This window comes from Buteo buteo, chromosome 4 (assembly GCF_964188355.1).
Source record: "Buteo buteo chromosome 4, bButBut1.hap1.1, whole genome shotgun sequence".
NCBI lineage: Eukaryota > Metazoa > Chordata > Aves > Accipitriformes > Accipitridae > Buteo > Buteo buteo.
In genome coordinates, this window is record NC_134174.1 from 41,347,076 (window position 1) to 41,373,844 (window position 26,769).

The 26,769-nt window shown below is 39.0% G+C and overlaps 1 protein-coding gene across 8 annotated transcripts in view; it reads right to left on the reverse strand.

Moving 5' to 3' along the window:
* Positions 1 to 26,769, reverse strand: part of ZMIZ1 (zinc finger MIZ-type containing 1) — a 363,572-nt gene that overhangs the window by 120,397 nt on the left and 216,406 nt on the right. For 7 of the 8 annotated variants that reach the window (XM_075025637.1, XM_075025638.1, XM_075025644.1 and 4 more), the window contains one exon: positions 15,363 to 15,468. The exons of the other annotated variant lie outside the window; for it this stretch is intronic. In XM_075025637.1, the coding sequence (XP_074881738.1) occupies positions 15,363 to 15,468 (106 nt within the window). The remainder of the gene's footprint in view (positions 1 to 15,362; positions 15,469 to 26,769) is intronic. 8 annotated transcript variants of the gene reach the window in all.

Consider the following 26,769-nt stretch of genomic DNA (forward strand, 5'->3'; position numbering starts at 1 on the left):
CCAGCTCGTTTACAAAACATGGTTGAAATCCCCATATGTGTGTTTCTGTGTAAGAAGTATCATGTTGTCCTTCGTATTCCTACGGGGAAATTCTTATTAGGCCCTTAATGATTCAAGGCCAACAAATAATGGGTTATTTATTTATGACATCATAAATTAAAATAACACATGAAACCAAAGGAATCAAAGCTTCTTCTTTATGACAGGCATTCTTAATTTAACACTTCTGTCTACATGCTTTCTTCATGTCTGGTTTTGTTTTGAAAATGAGTTAGTAATTTGGCTTTCAGAGACTGGACAAAGGGATTCATTTTGTAAGAGTGTAATCAGGAACAATAAAGCTGAAAAGATTACTGCATTGGGCACAGTCCTGCCATACTGCATAGTGTACTACATGGAGGAAAGCTGCCTTAAAAATACCAGAGATCCAACTATCATGTTTGAGGTATTAGCAAACACTCTAAGAAACTTTAACATATTGACACATGCCTTCACCATTGTGACCAAAATAAAAAGCCAGCAGGCAGACCTCAGAAGAACTGATGGAGGAAAGGGGGAGTTTAAACTCCTTCCCATCCACAAAATCATGCTTTTGACCAGCAATGCTGTCCTATTATTTGTTGGCTCAAAAATACTGATTCAGCAAAGAATTTAAGCATGTGCCTAAATTTAAGCAGTTTAATTAACTTTGACGTCAGTGAGCCTACTTGTGTGCTTATAATTAGATATGTGCTTGCTGAAGCAGAGCCCATCTGAATAGAATCTCGTTGATTTTAATTTGGCCCTTTGTCTTTGCCCCTCATTTATTCTTTGTCGTGACTGAAGGATTAGTGCTAAGGTTCTGATTCAGGAATGCACTTGAACAACTCATCTTCACTCACAACATGCAAAAAGGGGCTAAGCATGTCTCAGAAAATAAGCATAGACCTAAGTGCTTTCCCAATAAAGACAATTTCAGGATTGAAGAACGATGGGAGAGGAGTTACTTCACTCATACTGTAAATTGGATGTTCCAGTCTTTCTTTTTCTAATTCAGATATTTTTTAAAAGATAGAAAATCTTATCCATTTATGTAAATAAAGAGCAAAAACCTGTGTTCCACATACTATAAATGAAAATTTACAAGCAAGCAGCTACTTCATAGAGAAATTAATTTTATGTAGGAATCCTTTTTCACTGTTAGTTCTTGCAGTGCAGAGGAGCCTGCTGCGAATGTCTTTTGACAGGCTTTTGTGATGATGGCTTCTAGGTCCCGATACCCAGGCTATTTTAAAGTCATGTAAAAACAAACACAAAATAATAAAGAATTAAAACAACAACAACAACAACAAAAAAAAAACCCAAAACCCCCAAACTGCCTGAAGAATGCCAAGAACATGAACACCACTCATCCAGACAACAGAAAGAACAGTTCAAGTCCCAGAGGTCAAAAGACAGCTAGGTGCCTCCATAGCTCGCACACCAGAGCAAACCAGCAAGATCAAAGCCCCAACTCCTGCCAGGCTGCTCTGCTAAACACCTCTAGAGGAAAATCTGATGTCTTTTAACATGCCCATGCAATTGTATTCAGCACAGAGATAGCATCTTGAACAAGCCTTTTAACTTGGATACTTCAGCCCATTCTTCTGTGTTTATGGCCTTTTAAAACCTGGGATACATGACAGCCATTATTAACTGCAGGCACTCTACAGTTAAAGGTGGATTTGGAAGGATACAGCAGCAGAGAGGGAAGAGGAAAACAGAAAGAAAACCACGAAGTGAGTTCACTATGGAAAACACTACAGAAATTGTTACTCAAAATAAACAAGGAACCCCGAAGAGTACTTCTTTTGAAGACTCTCTACCGTCTATCACAACCCTCATCTACAAAGCTCATGGCAAGGTTCCCTGATCCTCTGTACCATCATGCTGCAACACAGGGTGGGAAGACAGCGGTGTACCCTGCGCTAACAGAATGACTGTCAGGTGCCTGAGCTGAGCCACACAACTGGAACAGCAAAGGATTTGTTATGCAGTTTGCATTAATTGTACTGGCAAATACACAGCTAAAATATCAAGAGGCCTTTGAAAAATATCCATCAGAAACCCCACTTACAACTGTGTGCATACAGCAAGACGGCTAGGCCTTCATCTACTCAAAAACTGTTGGCACATACCTAATGTTCTGCTTTCAGAATAACATTGGAAAAAAGTTTTAAAAGGTCCAGCCTCAAATTACACTGAAGAGAAACTGGATGGTACAAAGAAATCAACTCTCCATCTACTTGATGAGTGCATATGGAGACACAAGAACAGAGTAAGAACATACCAGTTGGATTACTGAAGCAATATGCTTTAAGTGACAGAACTCATACACTTCTTTTAAAGCAATTTAAGTTTGTTAAGATAGGTTGACATATTGGGTTGAAGGAGACATAGGAAAAAAATCATTTAGCTAGTAGTTTTAGTTATGGGGGTATTACTTGCTTATTAACTTGCACATGCCATAATGAGAACCACATTATTACCTGCAGATCTCATAAAACTTCATTATCGCATTCCCATTACTTTGGATTTTGCATTACCAAATGATGGGGTTTCCCTGGACATATCTAGATTTTTCATCCTAAAATTTCTATTTTTACACTAAGATTCAGGCTCTCCCATACTAACTCATTTGTCTAGAATTTGCCAGCTTTGCAGGCAGAGCAGGCATATGCTGTCCTTTTCCTCTGCTCCCATGTTGTGACCTCTCCCTTCTTTGCTCCGTATCTTTTTGCTGCATCAGTAAAAGGAACAGATCTATTTCAACTCTGTCATCTTTACTCTTCTACTGCTTTAAAAACTTATAAACAGCTGCCAAAAGAACGGACACTGTTTAATGTTCAGGACAGATGATGTTTGGTCTGGGCACACTGAAAATACCGAATCTACAATTTTCCACCATCCTGTGCAGCCAGCAATCAAGACTTTCTCTCCAGAGAAGGGGAGATTTACAGTTCAGAAAAGGCATCACTGACAAGTAATGCTTCCAGATATGGAACCTTGAAAAGTAATTCCTACATTGCTGTAGAAGACAGCTATTTCTGCATACATGAGCTTTCTCAAGCATATTTTCAATCTCTCTGCGACCTTTATAGCTTTACTGACCTCATGATAAAGAAAGTTTTGGACAGAGAGATGAAAAGCAGATAAAAACATCACTTATGCAAATAAATACAACAATAGAACAATGATCCTTTACAGACTTTTTCTTTCACCTTTGTAGACTAAATGGCACCTGCAAAATAAACTGTTTCCTTTCATGGGGCAATGTATATAATTAATATCTGACTATTCCAAGTTTCCAGTATGTTTTCAAACCACAGTCCAAATATATTTACTTCACAATAGATTCACATATATGTTCACATTCCTTCCAGATCCTCAGTTTAGTTTTATTTTCTTCTCTACAAAATTTCCATCCAGAATCATTTATATCACACAGAGACTGTCAGCCATGTATCATCAGTGTTAGCTTTTTGAAGACTATACTTAGAGGTTATCATCATCCTTCTGTAGAGTTTAAAACTAACTGATTGACCAGTTTAAGATTTAATAAAATGTGAGGCCAGTATATTTCCCATCCTCCCTCAATCTGAAAACATAACCCTCCCCGGAGTTGGAGACTCTGGCTCTTCCACTCTCTCTGAGTAAAAGCATATATTTGTCACTGGTGCACGAAGATCTGAATTCTACCAGATCAAGAAAATATGAGGAACACAGAACATACTTTCAGCCGCGGAAGTCTGGCAGTCTGTAGTGCTGACTGAACCAAAGGGGACTGTGCCAATTCAGACATGACAGTTAGGATTTCCCCTCTGTTTTTCTAACATCACCTTCAATGTTTGCTATGCCACACATTACAAAGAAAAAAAGAAAAAAGCTGAAATACCTCTGCATATGTAGCTGTTCTAAAGGGATGCTGAAAACCACTCTGCTGTCCTTCATAAGGAGTGAGGTCTGTTTGAAGCCTAGCTCCTAGTAAGGACTCTACAGGAAGACTGGCTGCTGACCTCTGCTCAGCTGACTTCTTTGCCCTGACATGTGTTTTGGGTTCTCATATTAGCAGTAAATTCCCTCAGTTTGAACCGTTTGAATTTTGGTGTGTGTCAGAGATATCTTATAATTGATAACCATTATTTCTATCTCCTATGAAGAAAGGCTGAGAGAGCTGGGTTTGTTTAGCACGGAGAAGAGAAGGGTCCAGGGAGAACTTATTGCTGCCTTTCAATACTTAAAGGGGGCTTATAAGAAAGATGGGGACAAACCTTTTAGCAGGGCCTGTTGCGACAGGACAAGGGATAACGGTTTTAAACTAAAAGAGAGTAGATTTAGACTAGATGTAAGGAAGACATTTTGTACAATGAGGGTGGTGAAACACTGGAACAGGTGGCCCAGAGAGATGCCCCATCCCTGGAAACATTCAAGGTGAGGTTGGACGGGGCTCTGAGCAACCTGATCTACTTGAAGATGTCCCTGCTCATTGCAGGGGGGTTGGACTAGATGAATTTTAAAGGTCCTTTCCAACCCAAACTATTGGATGATTCTATAACCAAAGGATCCCATTGAGTCTCCAGCAGTGGTTTGATAATCCACCAGCTTTGTGTCAAAGGCTTGAGGACTTTACTCGCAGACATTATTGTTTTTTCTCATCACAGCTTTCTGTCCCTTTAGAGGCACTGAATGATTCTGCATGGGGGCTGATCCCACTTACACAAAACAGGCAACACAACACTTCTTTCCACCCCTCTATCAAGATTCTCTAAAAGGCAGATCAGTCCCCAGATCCCATGCCAAACACGCAGCTTCACAAAATTGTTTTGATATAACTGAAAGCAGCACAGAGGCAGGAACTCCTTGAGCAGCAGCTATCATACTGTACTGCCACTGCCTTGGCTGAGGAGCTTCTGCCTTCTTTCTCTATCACTGCAAGCTGGGAGCAATAACTGGCTGCAAAGAAGCAAACAAACACAGAATTTGCTCCAACCAAAGATTTTGTCTTTACCTATTAATTTTTCCACACCCTGAAAGAAAAAAAAGAATCTCTCTCTTTTGGAAGAACATTTTTTCTTTCTTCTGTTCTGACAGTTGCTAGACCACAATATAAGTCTAGCCCTTCTCCAGTTCACAATGATGCTCATCCTAGGTATCGGATGTATATTTAGATAAATTGAGTAAAATTTTAAATCAGAATTTAAGAACAATATACTGTCCTGTAAAACATGCTAAATGTTGTAACAGAACAGAGAAAGGACGTTTACACAATTTTGGTTGTAACAAAAATCTACCTGAAGTCTTTGCTTTTGCTCTCAAGACAGCACAACAGTGACACAATTCCAGTACCTTGTTTCTTTTCCTTTGGTCAAGTGACAGTTACTGTAGTTACTGCTAATTATTTCAAACACACACATTTGGCTGTAATACTAGAAGACCTCTAAAGCAAAATCCCTTTACTGCTTGCAATGGTATCTGGCTTTTCAAGGACCACTAGGACCACTCCAACATTCCCAGCGGGAGACAGCAACTGTTATAAATTTCCAACAATTTACATCTCCCAATCTCATTTTAGACCAGCAGTGAGTCATTTTTCACACTGAGAACCCAGAGGTCTCTCTGGTTCTTTGCCTTAATTGAAATTGCTTCTGTAGTAAATACACTAAATAATTTCATTTGTTTTTTCTATGACGGAAAGACAATATCTTCCAGAGTGAGCAAGATTAATGTCATTTGGGTCTGACCAGACAATCATAGGGGAGACTATCGCACAAGAAACAAATACCCTGCTTTGTACGCGGATGTTCTGTGTTCAATTTATCTCCTCAGGAGCAGCCCCTGTTCAGCCTTCTATTATTGAGTTCAAACCCAAGTCAGTAATATTTGCTGTTAAAAATGTTTAAATTTATGTTTCCTGTGAGAGCTTGCTTTAGAAGATGCACATTTTAAAGCAGTCTGCAAACCTGAAACTAGGGATTAGTGTCTGTGGCTGCAGGTTTGAATCTACAGAGCCGTAAACAGGGCTTTGGGAAGCAACAACACAGGCAGGCAGGATTTAAAAATCTGTAACTTGTTCTGTCCACTAAAATTAGTAACCCCAGCACACTTTAAATGCAGGCATTTCTCAAAAACATAAGGAATATATTGAAGGGGATTGCATTTAACCATTAGTTTGATCACATATTTCATGTAAGCTAAATTTCTGTATGAAATGCTACTACTTTAAGTTTTGCTGAAAGTGAATCTCTGAAGTCAAGCAGATACTCAGTTCATACAAAACACAAAGAAACGCTGTTTCTTTGTAACAGTGCACAGAAGAAATAAATATTCACAACAACAAAGCATAAGTACAACAGAGATACCTACTATACAGACAGATAAAAGAGTCAGCGATTTGCTTAGGATGGCACAATATCTAGGCATCGTATTCTTTGGTAATTTCTTCTTCCAGCACATTAGGAAACCCTATCTGTGAGCCCCAGCGCCAACAACAACTACGTCTATGGAGGCATCTTACAGGAGCAGAGTCACATTGACCATCATAGACTTGTTTCTTGGACTTCACATCCAGTCTTTCCTAAAAGCCTGGTTTAAGTCACAGAACTAAGATGCAAAACAACTTAAGTTTCTAGTTTCAGATTCACACCTTTTGGGTTTTATTATTGTTAAGCTACTAAACTTCTTGACTTCTTTACTTTTTTTTTTTTTTTGTGAAACCTTATTTCTTCCATATATTCCTCAAGCCAGGTGCTATTGATAACTGCTACAAAGCACAATTTAGCATATACAGATGTGTCAGGAATAAATATGGAAAGTATGGATTTATTAGGATATTCATAAAAGTTCACAAGACACAAATATCCTTGCAGTTTTGGTCAGGCTATCGAAAAATAAAAAGGGAGTATTTACCTCAGTATCTGGAAAACCTGCAGAGGATAGCCAATTTGGTGGTTTTCTTTACGTGTGTTATTGAAACTGAAGTAAGTTAAGACAAAAAGAATCCATAAAATGGAAACAATCCAGAATCCTTATCAAACATGAACATACTAACCTCTACAGAACTTCTCAGAAAAATAGCACACATTATAAGGAACAATACTGCATTTGTTTTGGGAATATATTATTTAGTAGCTCTCTTCAAATCCTTCTTATGTTGTTCTGTGGTCTCTCTCCTTGAATTCCCTCTCATGAAGAGGCACAAAGACTAATACAAATTAGAACAATCTATGATGATGAATTCTTATGATTCTTCGATTATTCTTTAACTGATATGTAAATGAATGTATTTTATCACATAGCACTTATGTAAATACCTTGCTATCAGCATACTTTAACAGGTGAACTTGAACATTGACATTAGAAAAGATTAAAAACTAACACACTCAGTAAGACTTCTCAGTATGGAAATCTCACTTTTTAAAGAGAAATACTACATAAAACATCTCGTCTACCAAGCAGTGCATTTCACAGAGTGTCGTGTCTACAGTTTTCACAGCAAGAACTTTTCTTAACAGGCTGACTACATGCTGCAGACGAACCTGCAGGAATTAGGAAAAGACCTGAAATTTTGACCAGGGGAATCTCAATTGTATTTAGGTAGTGAACTTGCTGTCCTGGAGCTTCATGATCTGATCTGTTCGCACAGTTTATGCTTTCGGTCATTCAGCCCTCCAGCAGCAAAAAAACCAACCAATCCCCGTGGAAGTTGCTATGTTACTGTTCTCATAGCTGGACTGCTCACGAACTTCTCTGAATGCCTCCAAGACACACAGGCTGATAAAAGACCACTGGCAGTGAGGTACATTTGGATGCACTGCAGCTCAAAAGGAAACACATTCAGGACTGCATGCTGTAAGCTCAAAAAAGGTAACTTGTAAAGGGCAAATGCCATTCTGAAGAGTTTGCTTTCTTCTCTCCCATGAATATATGTAAGTTTTCACAGCTGCCTCCCTTCCTACTTTCCATTTGTGACTTACCTCATGTTCAGAGGGACAGATATGTTACTCAAAACAACAGAAGAAAAAAAAAATATCAAAATGCACACTGAGACCAAGCTCTAGTCTGTCTCTATCACCAAATTTTCAGTTGCTCTCAGCACATATGGGATCCCTGAAGCAGAAGACAGGAAACAGTGGTAGAAATCAACAGAAATCTTCTCTGGAGAATGCCAGTTCCAGTCCGAGTGACAGTGTGTTGCACACACTAGGAAAAGATACTGCCCAGGAATTGCATGATAAGCTAATTCACTATACACTTCAAATCCACAGCAAAGTGAGCACTCAGGTAAGTACCAGGCTCAGGAAAATCGAAGGCACAGACTAAGAAAACAGCAGAGCTAGCTTGTTGCTATAGTTGAGTCTCTACAATTTTCCTAAAGTGCTACAGTAAAGGTATTAGTGCAGAAACGTTCCAACCTGGCAACAGTTTTACTGCTACATCTCTCAAAGTCAGAATTGGTACCACGGTAACAAGGAACTGTCAAATGTCAAAAAGAACCGGCCAGATAAACAACCTGATATTTTGGCTAGACAGAATAAAGCAGCAGCAGCTCGACCATGCAACCTCCTTTATAAACACAGGCATTCAAGTGCACAACAGAGTGGTGAATGCCAAAAAGGAAATAAATTTCCATTCCAAGAAAATAAACCTATCTACATAGATATGTCATGAGGCCCTAAAACTCACATTAAAGATGAAGAGGAATTGCCAACCCAAGGATAATAAAAGTCTGACAGAGTATGATCGTGTTTGTTCTAAGTGTAGAAGGCAGACCAAATGCATCAGCAGCAGACATCTCAGAGGAAGAGAACAGCAACAGCTTGAACAAGTAAGGCCCAGTGGGGCAGAGCATCTCTCATTCTTCGGGCTCTTCAGATGCTCCATCTCAAGACATTTGAGAGCTGACTCCTGACAAGTCTGCTGCATGCCAAGCCAACCTGACAGAGGGCTCAAGATACAGGATATAATTTTCCAAACTGCAGGTCTTTTAGAGTTTTGTTCTGAGTAAACTCATGGGCAAGGCAAATGGGTAAAGTCCACTGTGCCTTCCTTGTGATCCCCTTTTCTGCACTCAATGGAAATGTGGCTGTCACAGACTACAGACATGCTGCTTGCCACTAAGCAACCGTACTGACTATGCTTCCCTTTGGTCAAGGGGAGGTGCCAACTTCATTAACAGAAACTAATGAAACTAACCCCATAATCTGAATGAATTACTCATTTATTTGTAGTATCCATACTGGAAATCTTTAGGAAAGAGAGCCTTAGTTGCAACAAAGGCATATCTTGCCAATATATGTTCCATAACAGAATTATTTTATCTGTATGATAACAAAGCATAAGTGTCCCAGCTGAAACAATAGCTTTACTGCACTGGATACATACCTAAAGGGGAAGAGGTAGTTTCTGTTCTGCATAATATTGAATTTAATTAAACCTGACAAATAAAAGTGAGACGGAAGGTGTATTATTACCCTTGCTTCAAAAATATAAAACTACAAAACAGAGAGCAAAGAAGCCAAGGGCACACAGTAAGAATCTATGCTGAGAGCTGGGAAGTGAACCTGGAGATCACCTGAAATGTAGTCAGTCTTCTGCATCAAAAGCTGTTTCGGAAGGTAACAGCTAAAAGAAAATGATGCCTTTATTTTAATGAAGAGTGTCAAGTGGACAGTTTTAGGACACTAACTCTAAGTACCAATGGATCAAACAGCCGCATGGAAATGAAGCAAGAATTTAGGACTACAGAGATAAAAGGTTCTTAACCAGCCTGCAACTACATCAAGAACCACATTATACAGTCAGTTTCACATGTTTATTGAATTTTATCTTTAAAAAGGCAGTTTGATTTTCCATTTTCCTTTCCTCTGCACCCTCCCTCTCTGCTGTCATTCTAACTGAAAACAAATGCAACTGCCCTAATAGTTCAGAATTCCCCCTTATTTCAATAATTTATTCAATTTACACCTATATGTTTTTGTGCCAACACTGTCCTGTAGCTTCATAGCTCTTCTTGTTCTAAGTTGTTTGTTGGTATTTACATACATTTCATAACTCTACTCAGCTTTCATTTCATGAACAACCCAAGCCAAGCTCTTCTACTTGCTCTCTTAAAGCTGCCTACTCATTCTTCTTATCAGCCACTTTCCTAAGTACAGGTACAGCATTTGTATTTCTTCTCCAGTCATGTGAGACCATTTTGACTTGACTGATTCACTGAAAATCTTTGGTGTGAGGCATGAGACTGACAATTCACATGCTATTTCTTTCCAAATGCAGGCATGTCGATCACTCGGTGCCTTCAAGCTGGAGGGATGCCATCAGCCTTGGCTGTAGTAATTTCTATTCTACACTTGTAATCCTTTTAGCCACCTTGCTTTGCCTTGTCTCCACAGATAATGTGAGCATTATTACTGGGAACTTAGGCAAAGTGTTCATCTAGGCTTATGGTCCCCCATAATCCAGGTTATCCTTACTTTCTACCTTTTCCTCATTCATATTGCAGACTCATTTCTTTTCTCTTTATCTCTCATTTCTGTAAGTTTGATTCGGTAATACACCAAAATACACTTTGCCCAATCTATACTATTGCTTTGAAACAAGGCAGTAAAACATGTTAGATGATATACCCTGATCAGGACATACCTTTGGTTTCAGTATCTTGTCCAGTGATGTTTTAACACCACCATTTGACAGTACTCTCACTGCAAATACCTTTGTTAACACACGGTCCAATTTATTCACAGCTTTGGTATGATATCCACTAAAAACAGCCCTTATTATTTTACAGTTATATTACAATGATTAAAGCTAAAGAAATAAACAAAACATAAAGTCCTCAAATATCATAAAGTTTTAGTTTATGCTTCATATAAAATTACAATTATTAAGTAATACTGCTCTTGAAAAGTAAAAACAAAAGCACATCAGGCAGAGCCTAAGGGACCAAAACCAAAGCAGTATCAAAAAGGGGTTGCTATCTCTGCTATCGAACATCTAACACTTAGTTGCCCATCCAAGCTATCACAGCATTTGTTTTCTGTAGCTTCTCAGTGATTGCTGAAGTACCTTTTCTGCACAGTTCTGCCCTCAGGCTCTTTTCTCCCTCTCTCTCTCTTTACAGAGATATTGAACACTGTCCTTTTCTGACAAAGCTCCCTGTATGATCTCATCCTGTCGTCCCCTTGTCTGGCCTCAGCTTGGCCTCCTGACAAAAGCAAAAGTAGCTACAAGAGCAATGAAGTTCAGTAGCTCAATAAAGTATTTTTTTAAAAAAATATTTCAGAACAGAAAATTACTGTCTTTTTCTTTTTTCTTTCTTTCTTTTTTTTTTTTTTTAAATAAACACTCTGGTAGGTGAACATTGTTTTACTTTAACAGCAGACCTTAAAATAAAGCTACCAAATCACTTAAAATCTTCTACAGGAAGGACGAAAGCAGCAGGTATTATGCTCAGAAAAGGTCCAAGCAAGCACTATTCAGAAAGAAGGTCTTCTTCAGGCTTAAGGAAGAAAAAACGGAATATGCAAACACCCATGCACTCACACACTAAGAGCGACTGAGGTTGCTGCAGTTTGAAAGCACATGAGCAGGCAGCTAACCTGCTGGGCTATTCCCTATAGGTGTCACAACAAGGCAAAGGAATTTGCCGTGGAAGGTTTGGGGAGCAGCTGTCACCGAAAGAGAGACGTATATTTTTAAAGGCTTTGTCATTTGTCTTCAGGGTGGGAAATGCTCTATTTGACCTCCTGCTGAGGCAGCAGCCCAGATGCAGCAGCCTGGGCTAGAAGAATAAAAGGAGGCACAGCTATTATTTCAGGTACAAACACCAGAAAGCAGAGACAAAAGGCACAGTCATTAAATCATCACTACTATTTAAAAGCACACGACAACTTTTTAATACTTTTCATGCCACACGAGTCTCCCCTCAAGGCATTCTCCAAAACAATTTGTGTTAGCTAATTGTTAACTATCTCACTGGCCAAGTAAAACGAGACAAAAAAGCACAACAGCGAACACTGTCTCAGCAACACCAAACGGCCCTCGATGGGAAATGCTAAGGAGCTGACAGCTCTTGGCCTGTTCCCTGCCTTCCAGCCGGCTGAGGCTGTGCCACCTGAGAAGGCTGCTGTCCCACCTGGCTCCAGCTTCTCATCTCTCCCTGCTTCCCCCCACGCTAGCCTGTATTCTGATCTACCATCTGCAGCTCCTGTAATCGCTCCTCAACCTCTTCAGCTCAGCAAGGAGCTACCACCAAAACAGTTTAAACCAACAGGGATGAAACAGTGCAGGGCCAATTGCATGAGCCAGGGGTGGGGGTTTCCCATAGAACTGAGCCAGTTTGGCAGCTGGCTGCTCTGCCCTCTAGCCTCAGGCTCCAGCTCTCTTCCATCAGCGATAACTGAGACCCTCGGGCACTGCCGCGGGGACCCTCTCCTGGGGCCCGGCAGAGAGCCAGCTCAGGAAGCCAGTCAAACAGAAAACAAGCTGCACCAGCAAAAGCTCTTCTGCCAGTACAGGTCCCCAAGCAAGCTCAGGCTGGGAATCGCCAGAGAACAGGAGCATGACTACCAATTGCACTGGTTCAGATCCCTCTGCAGACCAGTAGACCTGAGGGACATCAGGCCAGGGTGGTCCACCTGCTCCACATAGCAGAGCTGCAAAGCCTCCCAGCCACCATTGCCAGGTCACTCCAGGTATCCCAGCCTGCAGGACATCGGTCAACAAAAGCCTTGTCCTAAGCTGTAAAGAGGTACTAATAGTGGATGGCCCTTGAAAGGATTTGGTGCAAAAATTTTCCCTAATGTTCACTTACTCAAATGTGTTTCAAGTAGAAAAGTTTTTTTCTCCTTACATTTCAGAATGTCAGACACTGAACAATATGGATTAAAAATGTTTCCAGAGTGATCCCTTTGGCAGCATTAAATTCATACTTGGAGGAATGAATTCAAACCATTGTAAATTCCCATTAAGCTTGGAGAAAGGGAAAAACAAATGCTTATTCATTAAAAACAATGCCATTTGATATCTACATCAGGGGACTTCTGTAGGAAAGTGACTGGAAGAAGTGTTAAAGGTGTTTTTCAAGAGATGTAACAGAAAGAAGAATGAGTTACTCAAAACAACATGCAAGCAACCTTGACAACAACTTAAGCAAATCATGAAAGGCAGATTTCAATGATGCACACGGTATACAAAAAAAGCAAAGGACAATCTCAACATTTTTACAAAAACTCAATGATGGAGCAGAACCACTGTTGCTTTAGAAATAAGAAAATGTTAATGCACTCAGATGTGGAAATTAACCCTTTCAAAAAAGTCAGAACAGTCTGAAACAACATCACACTCTAAAGACTGACAGGCTGGGATTACAAATTGCCCATTCAGTGATATAGCTCTCACAGATCATATGTGAATGTGACATCCTTGAAGTAGGGGCTATATGTGACATTTCCAAAATATATTATGGTATACCTCAAAATATGAGTATTTAACACAGACAGTAAGAGCACTAAAAAACACAATGTAGATGGGCATGATGAAATCCCTGGAATAACTGGCGAAACAACTGTATACATGGTAAAACTAAAGTAGTTGTGAAACCAAATATTTAAGATCATTGGAAATAAATTAGTTGAATATGCAACTGGGAAATAAGAAGCAAAGCAAAGGACTAAGATGGTTTTTAGAATACACTGAGAGCACATGATTTCATTACCAGCTTTCCCAGTATTGTATCAATTAACAATGGAAAGACTGAAATCTGTACAGATTGCTAGAGTAATGAGCTGGGGAAAAAAAGCATGTATTCCCAAAAAGTAATTACTGGTAGAAATCAAACACTGACACTGGTCTTTTCTAGGATGTGATGACTGACCAGTGGTTTTCAAGACTATTCCCTCACCCATGCCCTAAAAGAAAAGGACCTCACCTTCACTAACACACTGATAGAAACACACCTCAGGAAGAATTGGTAAGAGGGGGGCATATAACTACTTTTAATAGGTGTATTTTCACAGGAAATAAAGTTTTAATGTCTCACTTAATGCACTTATAGCTGGAAATCCTCATCTGACAAACTTTTTAATTAAAAAAAAAAATAAAAATTAAGAAGAGATGTGATCGCTAACTACTGGAGAAACTTACCAGAAATTCAGAAAAAAGGGGAGATTGTGCCTCGTCAACTGAATGTTTTATCTTCCACACAGTTTTCCCAGATAAAAATCAGACAGATTGTTCAACATTTAGTAAAATTAATGATCCCTTCCCATACAAAAAAATAAATCAGTAAGTCCAATGAACATGCCTTGAAAAGCCACTTTTGCATGAGGAACTGCTTAGAGCACTTAGGACAAAAGGTAGCCCTGAGTAAAGAAGTTTGGGACTGATAAAAACTGAAAAGGAACATGAAAAGAAATGTTAACACCCAATCACTTGACTACAAATCACTGTTTCAAAGAAGGTAACCTTCTCTGATGTTCTAAAATGGGGACTGCATACCAGTTTGGTACTAAGCAGAAAAGTACCCGTGCTCAGTCTGGAATGGAACAGTTATCTGCCTGTTTTCCAAGCCAGTGCACATTATGTTGACATTAATCAGCTAAGAAAAGGAGAACCAGAATTAAACGCTCCAGTTAAATCAAACATGTTGGAAGCAGAAAGACCCTGAAGTGCATTTTCTACATTTACAATACAGAGAAGCAATGGCAATATATCACAATCAAATATTGCTACTCAATAAGAGTCCTGTAACAGATTATTGCTGTGAAATACTGGCAAAAACGACTACTTAATACTATACCAATAGCACTGCCACCTACTCTTGGCTCAAATTTCTAAAGCTAATGACTAGATGTACAAGAAACCATGGTACTTGTTTGCACAGACGTATGCAGTCAAGGAATAAAAGTTTGGCAACAGATATATCAGGGAGCGCAGAATGAACGTGAAAGATTTAGAGGTTGACACGTGACAGAAAATCAATGGTTTACCAAGATGGAGGGGCCTGAGTGTGTTCATTCCCACCATGAAATTACTGACCATCCGTGCTTCTCGAAGTAACATTTCATCTATAAGATCAAACAGGGCAGTGAACAGCACTAGTTGGGGAAATTACAAATTTCCAAAGTCATGTATCCGCAGAACAGTATGCCACTGAAATGCTAAAAGCAGCAGCGCTATTGCCACCAAATACATGTTTGATTTTGTGTTGTTGGGTTTTTTTGGTTTTTTTTGGGGGGGGGGGGGTTGTTTTGTTTTTTAAAGAATGCAAGACAGTCACAGGTAGCATTTATTCAGAATATGACCATCCAAGAATTAGTAATACACCAAAACAAGTCTTTTCCTACCAGCTGATTTTGGAGTGAATTTGTCCCTGTTGGCTGCACATACTGCCAGTAGCCTGTATCCAAGATCCAAGTCAAATCCTTGCTGAGCTGCCACTCGACTAACCACCTGCAAAGGGAAAAAGAGAAAAAGCTTCGTTAGGGGTTACTTGAGCTCTTTACAAAGTTAAGTTAACTCGCTTATCAGCACTAGTGTTAGGCAACTGAATCTGCTGTGATAGCCACAGTACGAACATGGTATGGGACATTTCTCTCCAGTAGTTTCCAGTGCAAGCACAGCAAACTGAACACAGGAGTCTTCCGGTGATCTGGTTATTTGCCCACTTGCCAGAAGAAAGGCCTGGTGGTACCAAGAAAGTTGGAGAGATAAAGCTTTTGCTGAAGAAATAATGCAAGAGAAATGCATGCAAAGATTGTACAGAATACATTTTACTGTACTTGAGACTTCAGGATGAGAAGTTCCTAAGTCTCTGTCTCTGCGTCACATGCAGTTCCTGGCCCTGTTCCCAAGAGCAGTGCCCAGGTCCTTTAGGTTAAAATGTCCTCCTCCTCACTGATGGGCAGCGTTCTCCTATGCTGTGATCAGCGTCACAGTTGCTGCATTTCAACAATACCGTATTGGGAAGCACATTTACTACAGGTTTATGATAAATAGGCCTGTGCAAGAAGTATTTGCCAAACACATGAAAGAGGGAAAGAAGATTTTGGGTTGGTTTTTTTTTGGACTGATCTAGAAGGACTAGCAGAGCTAGGCAAATCAAAGACTGGGGTTAAGGATGAAAAGCAGTCAACCGTTTCTCCAGGTCAGCAACTCAGCTTTCAGCCAAGAATGTATCCTCATGAAAATCTGCATAGTATAAACACAATACTGTGGTCATTCTGGCAAACTATGCTAAAGTTATACACAGCAGAGCTTTTATATTGCCTTCTAGTGGCACAGGATGACTTCAGACTCAGAGGCATAGATAAAACAGATTATTCTTAACCTTACTGCTTTGCATTGGAACAATGGTCAAGGAACTCCATAAGAAACAGAACAGCATTTCCTTGTGCGAAGCAAAAGAAAGCCCCTATCCTAAATAGCTTACAATAGAAGAAAATATCCTTTCCCACCCCTATCTCCATCTGAAAGCTTCTTTCTAAATTAATGACACTGCAATTATCTGCATGCAGGACTGATCCCCCCCAAAAGCGACAGTATAGAACAGAGTGAAGAAGCAACATATGTGATAACCTACAAATGGTAAACAGATGCACGATTCTGCCCTACCTACTCCACACTATTACATGAATCTTATTATTCTGAACTTTTTCCAATATCAACTTTTCATAATTAACAATTAAGAACCAAATATCTTTCTTAAGAAAGAATTAGCATGGATAAAGTTCCCAGGTAGATTTTTATTGTTTCTGTTGTTCATTCCTATTCATTTAGAAATTACAGATTCACATGACTTAATCAGGTGGGAGTGTTCTCTCCCTAAATTTTTTTTAACCCTCCTAATCTCAAAATTGAGTAGAGAGAAATGAAATGAGAATTTGGGATAATCAGTGCAATAATACACAACCCTAGAACACACCTATTGTTTTATCTCCTGTTTCTCTTTACAGTTACAATTTTAAGTTTTAGATAGGAAAGAAAAAATAATTTGTGAGAAAGAATGCAATTATTTTTGATAAATCAAAAAACATTTCCACCTTGGTAGATCAGCCTGTAACCCTTTACACTTAAAAGTCTGATTGTTGTTAATATCTTGGGTAAGACTCTGGGTCCAAACTTGCAAAAATTAGATAAAATAAAAAAAAACCACAAGCAAAAGAACAACAGGAGAACAACAAGATATCTCATATTTCATGCAACAGGAGTGAAGACTGGTGGGCTGCTATGAGATCTGGAAGACACTTACACACTTGGAAAGCACACTGTTCCCCTTTCCTACTTCCAGTATCACCATAGTTCAGCCACTGACAGGCAGACATTAGGGAAGGGATCAGTAGGAAGTAGACAGAAAGCTCCTCTAAAAAAACCATCTTGTTAAAGGCTCCTGAGGGCCATGTCTCATTAATGTGTAAACATTATTTAAACTCCTTTAGGCATCATCTACTGTACCATCAGAGAGGAACGCATTTCAGAGTGCTAGTCAGGTCTGTAAAATAAAGGAGAAAGGGCCCTCCCATTTTCTGTTTTGAAAAAGCACATCATCATTGAACTATTTATTTTGTAACTGGACAGGAACAGAAGGCAGATATACCTGCTCATCAGTGATCACACGGCAACTTAAGAAAAGCATTGTCTGCTTATATGCTTGGTTCATTTTAAAACATGAAGCTACAAATACTGAGACCCTGCTGGCCAGAGGCCAAATCACTACTCTCAACTGACATCTTGCTAATTATGGAAAAAATTCTACAAGGTAACTCAGGAAATATGGAGAATTGTAAAACCCTGAGCCCATGAAAGCCAATCTATGATTGCCATGTCTTCACTGAATAGATTGCAAAGTCTGGGTCAGTCTGAGTCCTAACAACAGGCTGAGGCTTAATGTGTTACACTCTCATTTGACATCAGTTTTCTTTTCTTAATTTCCTCCGCCAGAGAAAGCGCTGCTCTGTACCTCACCATGACCAAAACCAGAGCTTCCAGATGCCAGGGTGCGCAGCCCCAATGCTGACTGCACCCCGATGGCCATGGCATCATCCTGCTAAAGCCTACCTTGAAGCAAGTGAAGCTATAGATTAGCAAGCACTGCAAGCAGAAGACTAAGCATGAGAAGGCAGAATCTGAACTTGCGAGTCTAGAGAAATCAGCCAGTCAAACTACTACTTATTGCTCAAGTTTTTCATGAAAAATGTGAGGGAAAACAAATTGCAAATTCATTTTAGCTTAAAAAAAAATAATATAAATCTGAAAGAAAGTGCTTCTACCGACAAACTGCACAAAACCCCCTTCTTCCTCTCAAAAGAACAACAAAGCCCTCAGCTACTTAATAGAAAACAGACATTTCTAATAAAATTTCCATTTTGCCAAGAGTCATTTTCCACCTAAATTTTTCTTCTATGTACTCTGCTAAATGCAGAAATAGGCTCTGTAAAACAAACTGGTCGAATTGTGCTCAAAAGGGATTTCTCTGGGCCCTTCACCCCCAGCCCTTGGCTTTTGTACACCACTCCTCAGCAACCCCCTTGGTCAACACAAATAGGGCAATTCACTTTTTATTTCCAGTTTCTTCATAGGCTTATGAATTTTTGCATTAACTGTATTTAAAGTTTAAAGCTTTTCTTTCAACTGCAACAGCTAAAGACTTACTTTTATTTCAAAAAGAATAGATCACATATATCCTCCAAAGACCCTGTTTCAGGTTGCCTACAACTGAGGTCAGACATTGCTCACTTGGTACTTGGAAGGCTTTCATCCAGTGAACCTGTATGCAAGGGAGCTCCTGGCCTTTTAAATAAACACTGAGATTTCTCAGAAACAAGATGACAAATGCATCATAGGAATATGATCCAGAAAACGCAAAGAACTAACTACAAGACATTTGGTAAGTTTAATATATTCAAGTCAGCAGACCCTGATGAAATTTACCTTAGAGTGCCTCAGAGGAACCAGGCGGACAAACCTTGCAACTGCTAATGATTATCTTCAGGAATTCATTCAAGACAGACACCTTGGAGGCACATCAAATCTCTGGTTTTAAGATGGTAAAAAGGTGAATCTCAGAAGTTACGGGTACTCAGACAACAAAACAAACTACTAAACAAGTATTAGGTGAGTAATACAGAACATCATCATGAATTCATCAGCACAGTGCAGTTTTCTTCTTTGACGTGTTAACTAGCCTTGTAAGGAAGATAGTGGACATAACATACCTTAAGTCTAATATGCCTTTTGATATTGCCCTATATGACACTGTCATAAACAGAGAAACATAGCCCAGATGACAGTAGTATAAATTTTACTCAGATTATTAATTAATAGTCCTCTGTCAAATCATAACTTGTCCTGGATACAGGTCATTTCTACGTATTCAGTCGTGACTTGGACAATGAAACAGAGTAAATTGCAAAACTTCTAGATGATAACAGGCAGAAGAGTCTGCAAACACTGGAGAGGACAGGATAAGAGTTTAAAATAATCTTTATAAACTGGAAAAATGTTAAAAAACCGGGACAAAGACACATATAAAATACTAGAGATGGGAAAGAAAAATCAAATGCTCAAATAGAGAATTAGGAGCACAGCAGAATTCATCTGCTCAGTGTACAACTGACTATGGATAAGTACTGGGAAAATGTTCCAGGTATTAAAGATCATCAAGCACTGCAACAGGCTACCTATCAATCCCTGGAGTTTGGGGGGTAACAGAATTTATAATAGACCAGACAGAACCTATACAACATCCCAGCTTGGGGAAAAAGAGTAGACACCACACTCCCTTAGGTCTGTCTCAAGCTGAATCTTGGCAATTCCAGACACCTGCTGCTGACTGGAGCCACCCAGCTCAGACTGAACCCTGTCCCAGGAACTCCCCCAAGTTTGAAACCTCCTGTGATTTCAGTCTCACTCAGATAACAGTGCTGATCAGATGGGATCGCATCAACACAGTTTCAATTATCCATTCAATGTTATGGCTAAGTGATATGATACCACTTGCAAACATACTCAGGCTTTCTCTAACTGCTAACTCAAGTTGAGCACACCAGCAAAAACTCAGACAACATGCAGGTGGCACCATGTGTTCAACCATGACTTCATTCTGCAATGCTGTAAGCATGTATCTTAGTTGACCTAAGCATACACACCATAAAATTCCATTGAAAAGTAGTGCATTTAAAAAAAACTAAATGGACATAGTTGCCAGTAAAACCACAATCATAAATTGAGATCATCATCCTTTATCACAGTTGAGAATGGTGCTTGGCCAGCACGAGGTTCAACACTTCAATATATTTTACAATAACAGTTGAGACAGTTAGACCTTATAAAAGTTAGCCTATTTCCTACATATGCTTGTAGGAAACCTAGCTTTTATTTTAATTTAGATATGGTGCTGACAACTATTTCAAGCTGTGTCTTTAAAGGAACACATACCTTACTTGCAAACAAACATTATTGCAACATTAACCACCAAAAAGAAAATGTGATCACCTCAAACCTTTGAAATCTTTAATCTGTATAAATATTGCATTCGTAACCGCTGCCTGTGACACAGCTCTGTGGAGTTCCAGATGCCTGAACCCTCAGGGTCATTGACAGCGAGGGGAAAATGATGAGAGTGAGGTTTTAATAACATGAAAAGAGAAATTCAGCTACCAACTTCTTTTGTCTTTGCTGAGTTTAACTGCAATACTTCCCCCCCGCCCCCCTTTTTTTCTCCTTTCTCCTTTTGCAAGGCTAAGGAGCTACACCATGGCAAGCTCCACTCCCTGCCCTTCTTGTCATCACACCACGAAGTACTGGAACAATGTACCTCTTAACCTAACAGGCCTGTTAATCAAGAGAGCTATATGACTGCTTATTACAAAACTCCCTTCCCATTATGTTGTACTTTCAATGAATCTCTTAACTAACTGCAGTCAAGAGCACCCCCCCCTGCTGGCATCAGAATGAATTTTACCAATTCAATTTGCTGGCTGCTCAAAACTAAAAATGCCAGCTGATTGCTAGTTCAGACAGCTCTGTGTTCAGCCACTTGTGCATACTTGAAATTATCTGAATGCAGTTTGAAGACTACAGCAGAAATTTTGTAATTAGAATTCTGCAATGTAGATGGTAATTTTTCCCCCTCGGTAACACACAAAGATCAGATAAACAGGAAGCAAATTGAGGAATTTTCCAACATGAATAGTGATCTGCCTCAAACAGAAAAAAAAAGGGGGGGGGGGGGGGGAGAAGAAATCTTTGTGATCTGAAGTCCTGGTCTGATGAGACTCTTACATTCCAGTTGCAGAATGGCTGCCTCAACAATACAATCAAAGCAGGTGAGTAAAGTTATTATCATTAACTAGTTTCTTGCCTTTGATGCTTGAAAACAGACATTAAGTAGGTTCTGCAAATGCCTTTGCAAATGTCTACAGAGCCCTTGCATTCAAACTAGAGTTTTCTTAAAATGCATTTCCCACCCCATTAGGTGGATAATGACCATATTTTCAAAATAAAATAAACCAGTGTCCCTGCCAACCACTCCTTTTCTTGACACTGCCTGCAACAGTGAAGTAAACCATGCAGCATAAGGATATCTCCTCCTTTACATCCTCTTCTGCTCCTCCGCATTTCTCTAACAACCATAAACATAGAAGAGAAGGTCACTATACTCAACCCTCTCCACCTGAAATTTTCTCCCAGAGGGAAAGATGCGGGGATTTTGCTCTAATTAAGCCAGCTGATCACTGGGTCACTGCAGTACTGTTGCCACCTGAGTCCTGGCAGACTTTGAACAATGATATGGATGAAACATACAGCCATCATATGAAGAAAGTGATAAAGAAATTCCAAAAGCATTTTAATTTGGACAGCAACACATCTCAAACAAATATTTTAAAGCTGTAAAATAACCCATGTCTTGCCTAATGAAATTCAGTTTAAAACAGGGCTTTAAGACACCATGAGGTCATATGATAGACAGTAATCCCGAGTTATTTGGTAGCACTATGAGCTGCTCTGAAGCAGAGTGTTCTGTGCCTGCTGGCTGTACTCTGTTGGTACAGCATGTACACAGCCCTGGAGTGATGTGATGCACTGCAAACACATAAAACTGTGTGCTTAACAAATGCATGGAGAGGATGATGGAAGCAGAATCTCTTCCATGTGAACTTTTTGCTCTGGAAGTCTTGCGTACAAAGACAAAATGCAACATTTCTAGGGCTTTAATGGCCAGCTGCATCCGGCCATTTTCTAGGTATAGATAAGCTTAACCAACTCTTCCATCTGTAATTACTCACATTCAGATCCTAACCTGACTTGAAATTTTATTTTTTGCATGTCACATGTTGATTTTTGATTACATAGTTTTCTGCATTAAATAGAATGAACCCAGCCAGGCATGAAGGCAATGTAGCAGCAGATACCTTGTGAACACATTAGCATTAGCTCGCCTGTTGTTTTTGCTGTCTGAGGCATCCTGTTGTGGAAACTTGATATTATTAAAAGATTCTGTTCTTGTCTTTTTTTTAAATATATTTTTTTAATTTATTATAATTTTCATTACATATTGGATGAACTAGAATAGATTTCTGTATCATGAAACTGAGAGCAGCTTTTATTTTCTTAAATGACCTAAAAAATCTCAACAGTCTCAATTCCAAGATTTTCCAAGGAATAATGCAATTCAAACTATTATTGTACCATGTATCACTAAAACATGAACCTAAAGCAGATACTTCCATCGGTTTAACACAGATGCTTGTTATTGCAGCAGTACACAGATCTAGTAAGAGCTACAAGCAGCACAAAAGATTTAAATGAAATCCATAATCTTCCGATAGAGTACGACTAGGACTACAGCTTTGTGTGTTGTTATTCTTTTAAAGAGAAGCATTTCTTAAACAAACGTGGGTGAGTTTCCCACATCTGATGACTGAGGTAGACCCAACATTTGGAGAGGAAATCTAGAACACTGCAGGGGGGTAGGGGGAGCGGATTTTTAACTACTATTTCAGCATAGCTTTTTGTGGACAAACTGGGGTAGGAAGTGCCATCTTTTGCATGGAAAGAGAGACCCAGATCCTAACCACGGTGGTGAGAGACCTCAGTTTTCACTGGAGAAACTCTGTTACATTCAATGCTTTGGCCAAGAGTCAGTTCAGGTAAGCACACCCTGCTTACCTGAATTCATCTTACTGTCCAAAACCATTGTAGTGGTGGATTTTAATTTCTTAGACTAAGCCTCTAGGTACAGTTACGGAGTAACTGTACACAGCTGTGCTTCTCTCACCCCTTATTTCTCTTTTGGACACACTGAAGAGCCCTGAAGATGAACTTGGCATCTTGTAATGCTGAAGCACAGTAAGAGAACAAAGCAGTGCCTTTACCATCCTTCGCTGAAGACAAGTCTGTGAATCTGTCCATTCTGCTCTCAGCTGTCCCCTCGTTTCCATTTTTTGCTGCAGCGCCAACACAAAAGATAGCCAACGCCTCTGTAAGATCATTTACATGTGAAACTGCTTGGCAAGAACAGACCTATGGGATGAGACTAAAGTGGATCTGAGAAAAGGCAGAAAAGAGTGAGACAACATTGTCCAACCAAACTAGTTTTTTTGGTTTTTGTTTTTTTTTTAACCGCTGTGTAGTAACCGAAGCTGTTTCTTTCAGAAGACGGTAAAGGTAATGCTATATACAGTACAATTTTAGAGAATTATGTTCTTAAACTTATCAAGACTATTAGCCTTACCATAACATAATCTTATCCCAAAGTGCTTTATAAACTATGAATGCTAGAATCAGAAATTGTTTCAATCATAATAAAAACATAGCTACAGCTGGTTTGTGGAAAGTGGAAGTTATTTTAATCAGCTCCCCATAACACTATGCAAGAAGTAATGTCACATACCAAAGAACACCACATCCATTGCAATTTCAATAATTTATAGAATCAATGATTTCAATTATAATTCAGTTTCTGGCCTACATACAGTTCCATCTGATTTGAAAATAACTGCTGTTGAAAAATAACACCTGGCTTTCCTTGGCAAGTTAGAAGAGAGTTTATTGTCTCTGAGAAAGATGATAATTTGTTTGCGTGACTTCCATCAAAGCTGTTTAAGGGAACCTTTCTGTAGCCTGTAGCTTGCAAGCAAGAAAACAGATTCAAAGTTTACCCCTCCCTCCTTGACTTTTTATTTCTCTGTTGAAATGCATTTTCTTTATAAACTTGTATGACCCACTCACTTTGGTGATTTTCTGTAATGGGTTACACAAAAAGGTGAGCTCTAGAACAAGTGTCTGCCAGAACTGTTTGAACATACCATGTAGTCACACAAATTTTTGCCAGAAAGGGCACAGCTTTTGGGGCCTAGTTCATGAAAATATATTTTCTTTTTATAGCACAAGCCATAGGTTTACCCATGTACCCTAAGCTTTTTCTCTTCAACTGTTTGCACTGCACAGAAACATTCCAGTTTTATTCATAGTCCTTGACAGCATTAGCCTAAGTTCTTTATCATAAACAGAAGTTATTTCACCTCTAAAAGAGCAATAATTTAAAGGATCCTATATAACAAACACAAAGTATTTAACTAGCTAAACAAAGCCTGTTTACATGCCTTATTAGACACCCCTCTGGTAAATTTTCAGCTGTTGTACCAAATCCTGACTTTGTTCTTGAGATAAGAAAACCATTCCTACTTTCCTGCATACAATGCCACCGGAGCCCACAGTAGCAAATGTAACTCCAGTAATATCAAGTTATACTTGATATCAACAATATCAACAAGTACTGCTGATATGTAAAATTATTAACTACTGCTAATAGCCAGTGTGTATACTGTACACATTTCTAAAAGAGAAAAATATCACCGAGGAAAAATGAACACTAGAAACATGTTGATGTTCAACACATGCTGTCTAGCTAACTTATGAAATTTTCAAGTCATTAAGATTTTCGTAAGTGCTGGCATTACAATTTAAGCTCAGAAAACCTTCTGTAACAGCCTATTCTATATATTATTATCAAAACCAGTGATTCCATAAGTGAAGCTGGAAGCTTTTCTGCTGATGCCCAAGCAGACTATTCTAAGACCATTCTTCTGCATCCATTCAGGGTCTGTTAGACCGGCAATAGGAATAAAAATACACTGGTGTTATAAAGTGAACCAGATATTACTGACAGTGCCGACATGAAGATGGTGTGTGGGATAAACAGAAATACTTTCTAAGAACCACTTCTTAATATTAAAGCACAATTTCAAGATTTTGAACTTTTTTTCCTTTTTATTAATAGGACTATATCTAATTAGTTAATTTTTTGCAAAAATATTATAGATAGGACTTAAATGATGCGAAGAATCTGTTATACCACAGGTACCATTAAACCAGCTATTCATAATACAACAGATCTGTTTTGATGCTCTATCATTATATCTGATGCATTTAAACTTCGCAGTGTACAAATGGATGGTTTGCTCATTCCTGAGAGAGCTTGCCCTTCTGCAGTCATGACATATTAATATGTTTCCATTTGGATTAGTATATACCATATTATCCACTAGTAGGATATGATGGTTTCCTATGCCTTGATGGTTCTCCAGAACAGTTTAGTATACCACTTTTTCCCTGGTCAGAGAGTTAACAGAACAGAATGTCATAAAAGAAAAAATCTTCTGTACACTACAGAGGAGGACCCTTATAAGCAAGCATTTTTAGTATTTGTAGAATTTCTGGATTAAATGCACTTGCCTTTAGGAATTGACACAGCTCAAATGTAATGATGGTAGAGACTACTTGCTTTAAAAAGCGTATAAAAAAATATGGAAATTTTAGGGGAATTTGGTTTTGAGGGTCATTTTAAAGACTGGCAAAATAAAACAATAATCCTGTTTTAGTGGTTGAACAGACTTTCATACTGATTTTTCATCTTCCTTTTAGCATAATTGCCACAAAGAAGAACATTGATAAACTTTGTCAGCATTAAGAAAAATTGGCTCCTGATAGTACACAGAACATGCAGCTAAGCTAGCTAATGTTAAATTTACTCATGATATTCCAGTGTTTCAGCTGCCTTTCACTTATTTGCAACTTTCTGAATAATTCCCTTGGAAATAGACTGAAGTTCTACCACGTTTGTTCAATAAAGGTAGATAATCACATTTTCCTGTAAGAGGACAACAAGCCTCAACATCCACCTTTGCTAAATTTTGAAGAAAATAGTATTTAGAAATAAGTTATATACAAGCAAGCTCAGATGGGAAGAATTTATGTAAGGCGGGGGGGGGGGGAGACCTTGCGCACTGTACTGCTACGTATTAGGAAGATACAGGAAGTATCAACCTCTTGGGTTATAGCCATGTAGTTAAGCCTGTTTAATGGAAAGCAGGAAGAAGGATGTACATAGTGAGAAGTTAAAGAATACCTTCCTTAGAGAGATTTTAAAATTAGGAACAAGAAACACATTCATTGCAGTTTATATGCCTTCTGCAAATCCTGTGTATTTATCTAACACAAAACAAGCCAACTGGTTAAGTTCCTGTGTTTTTTACTTGTTAGGAATATAACGAGATTACAACATGTGATAAAGATGCTGCTGCCAGTCAGCCCTGCGCTGCAGATAGTGCTCTCCCCTAACAAGCTTGGGAAAGGGGGATTTCATGCCACCCTGTTCCAGTTCCAGGGAGGAGTATGAAGCAAAGCAACACATGCTGTTCAAATCCTAACAGTACTTAGATAATAAGGATTTTTTTCTTTCTTTCATGTCAG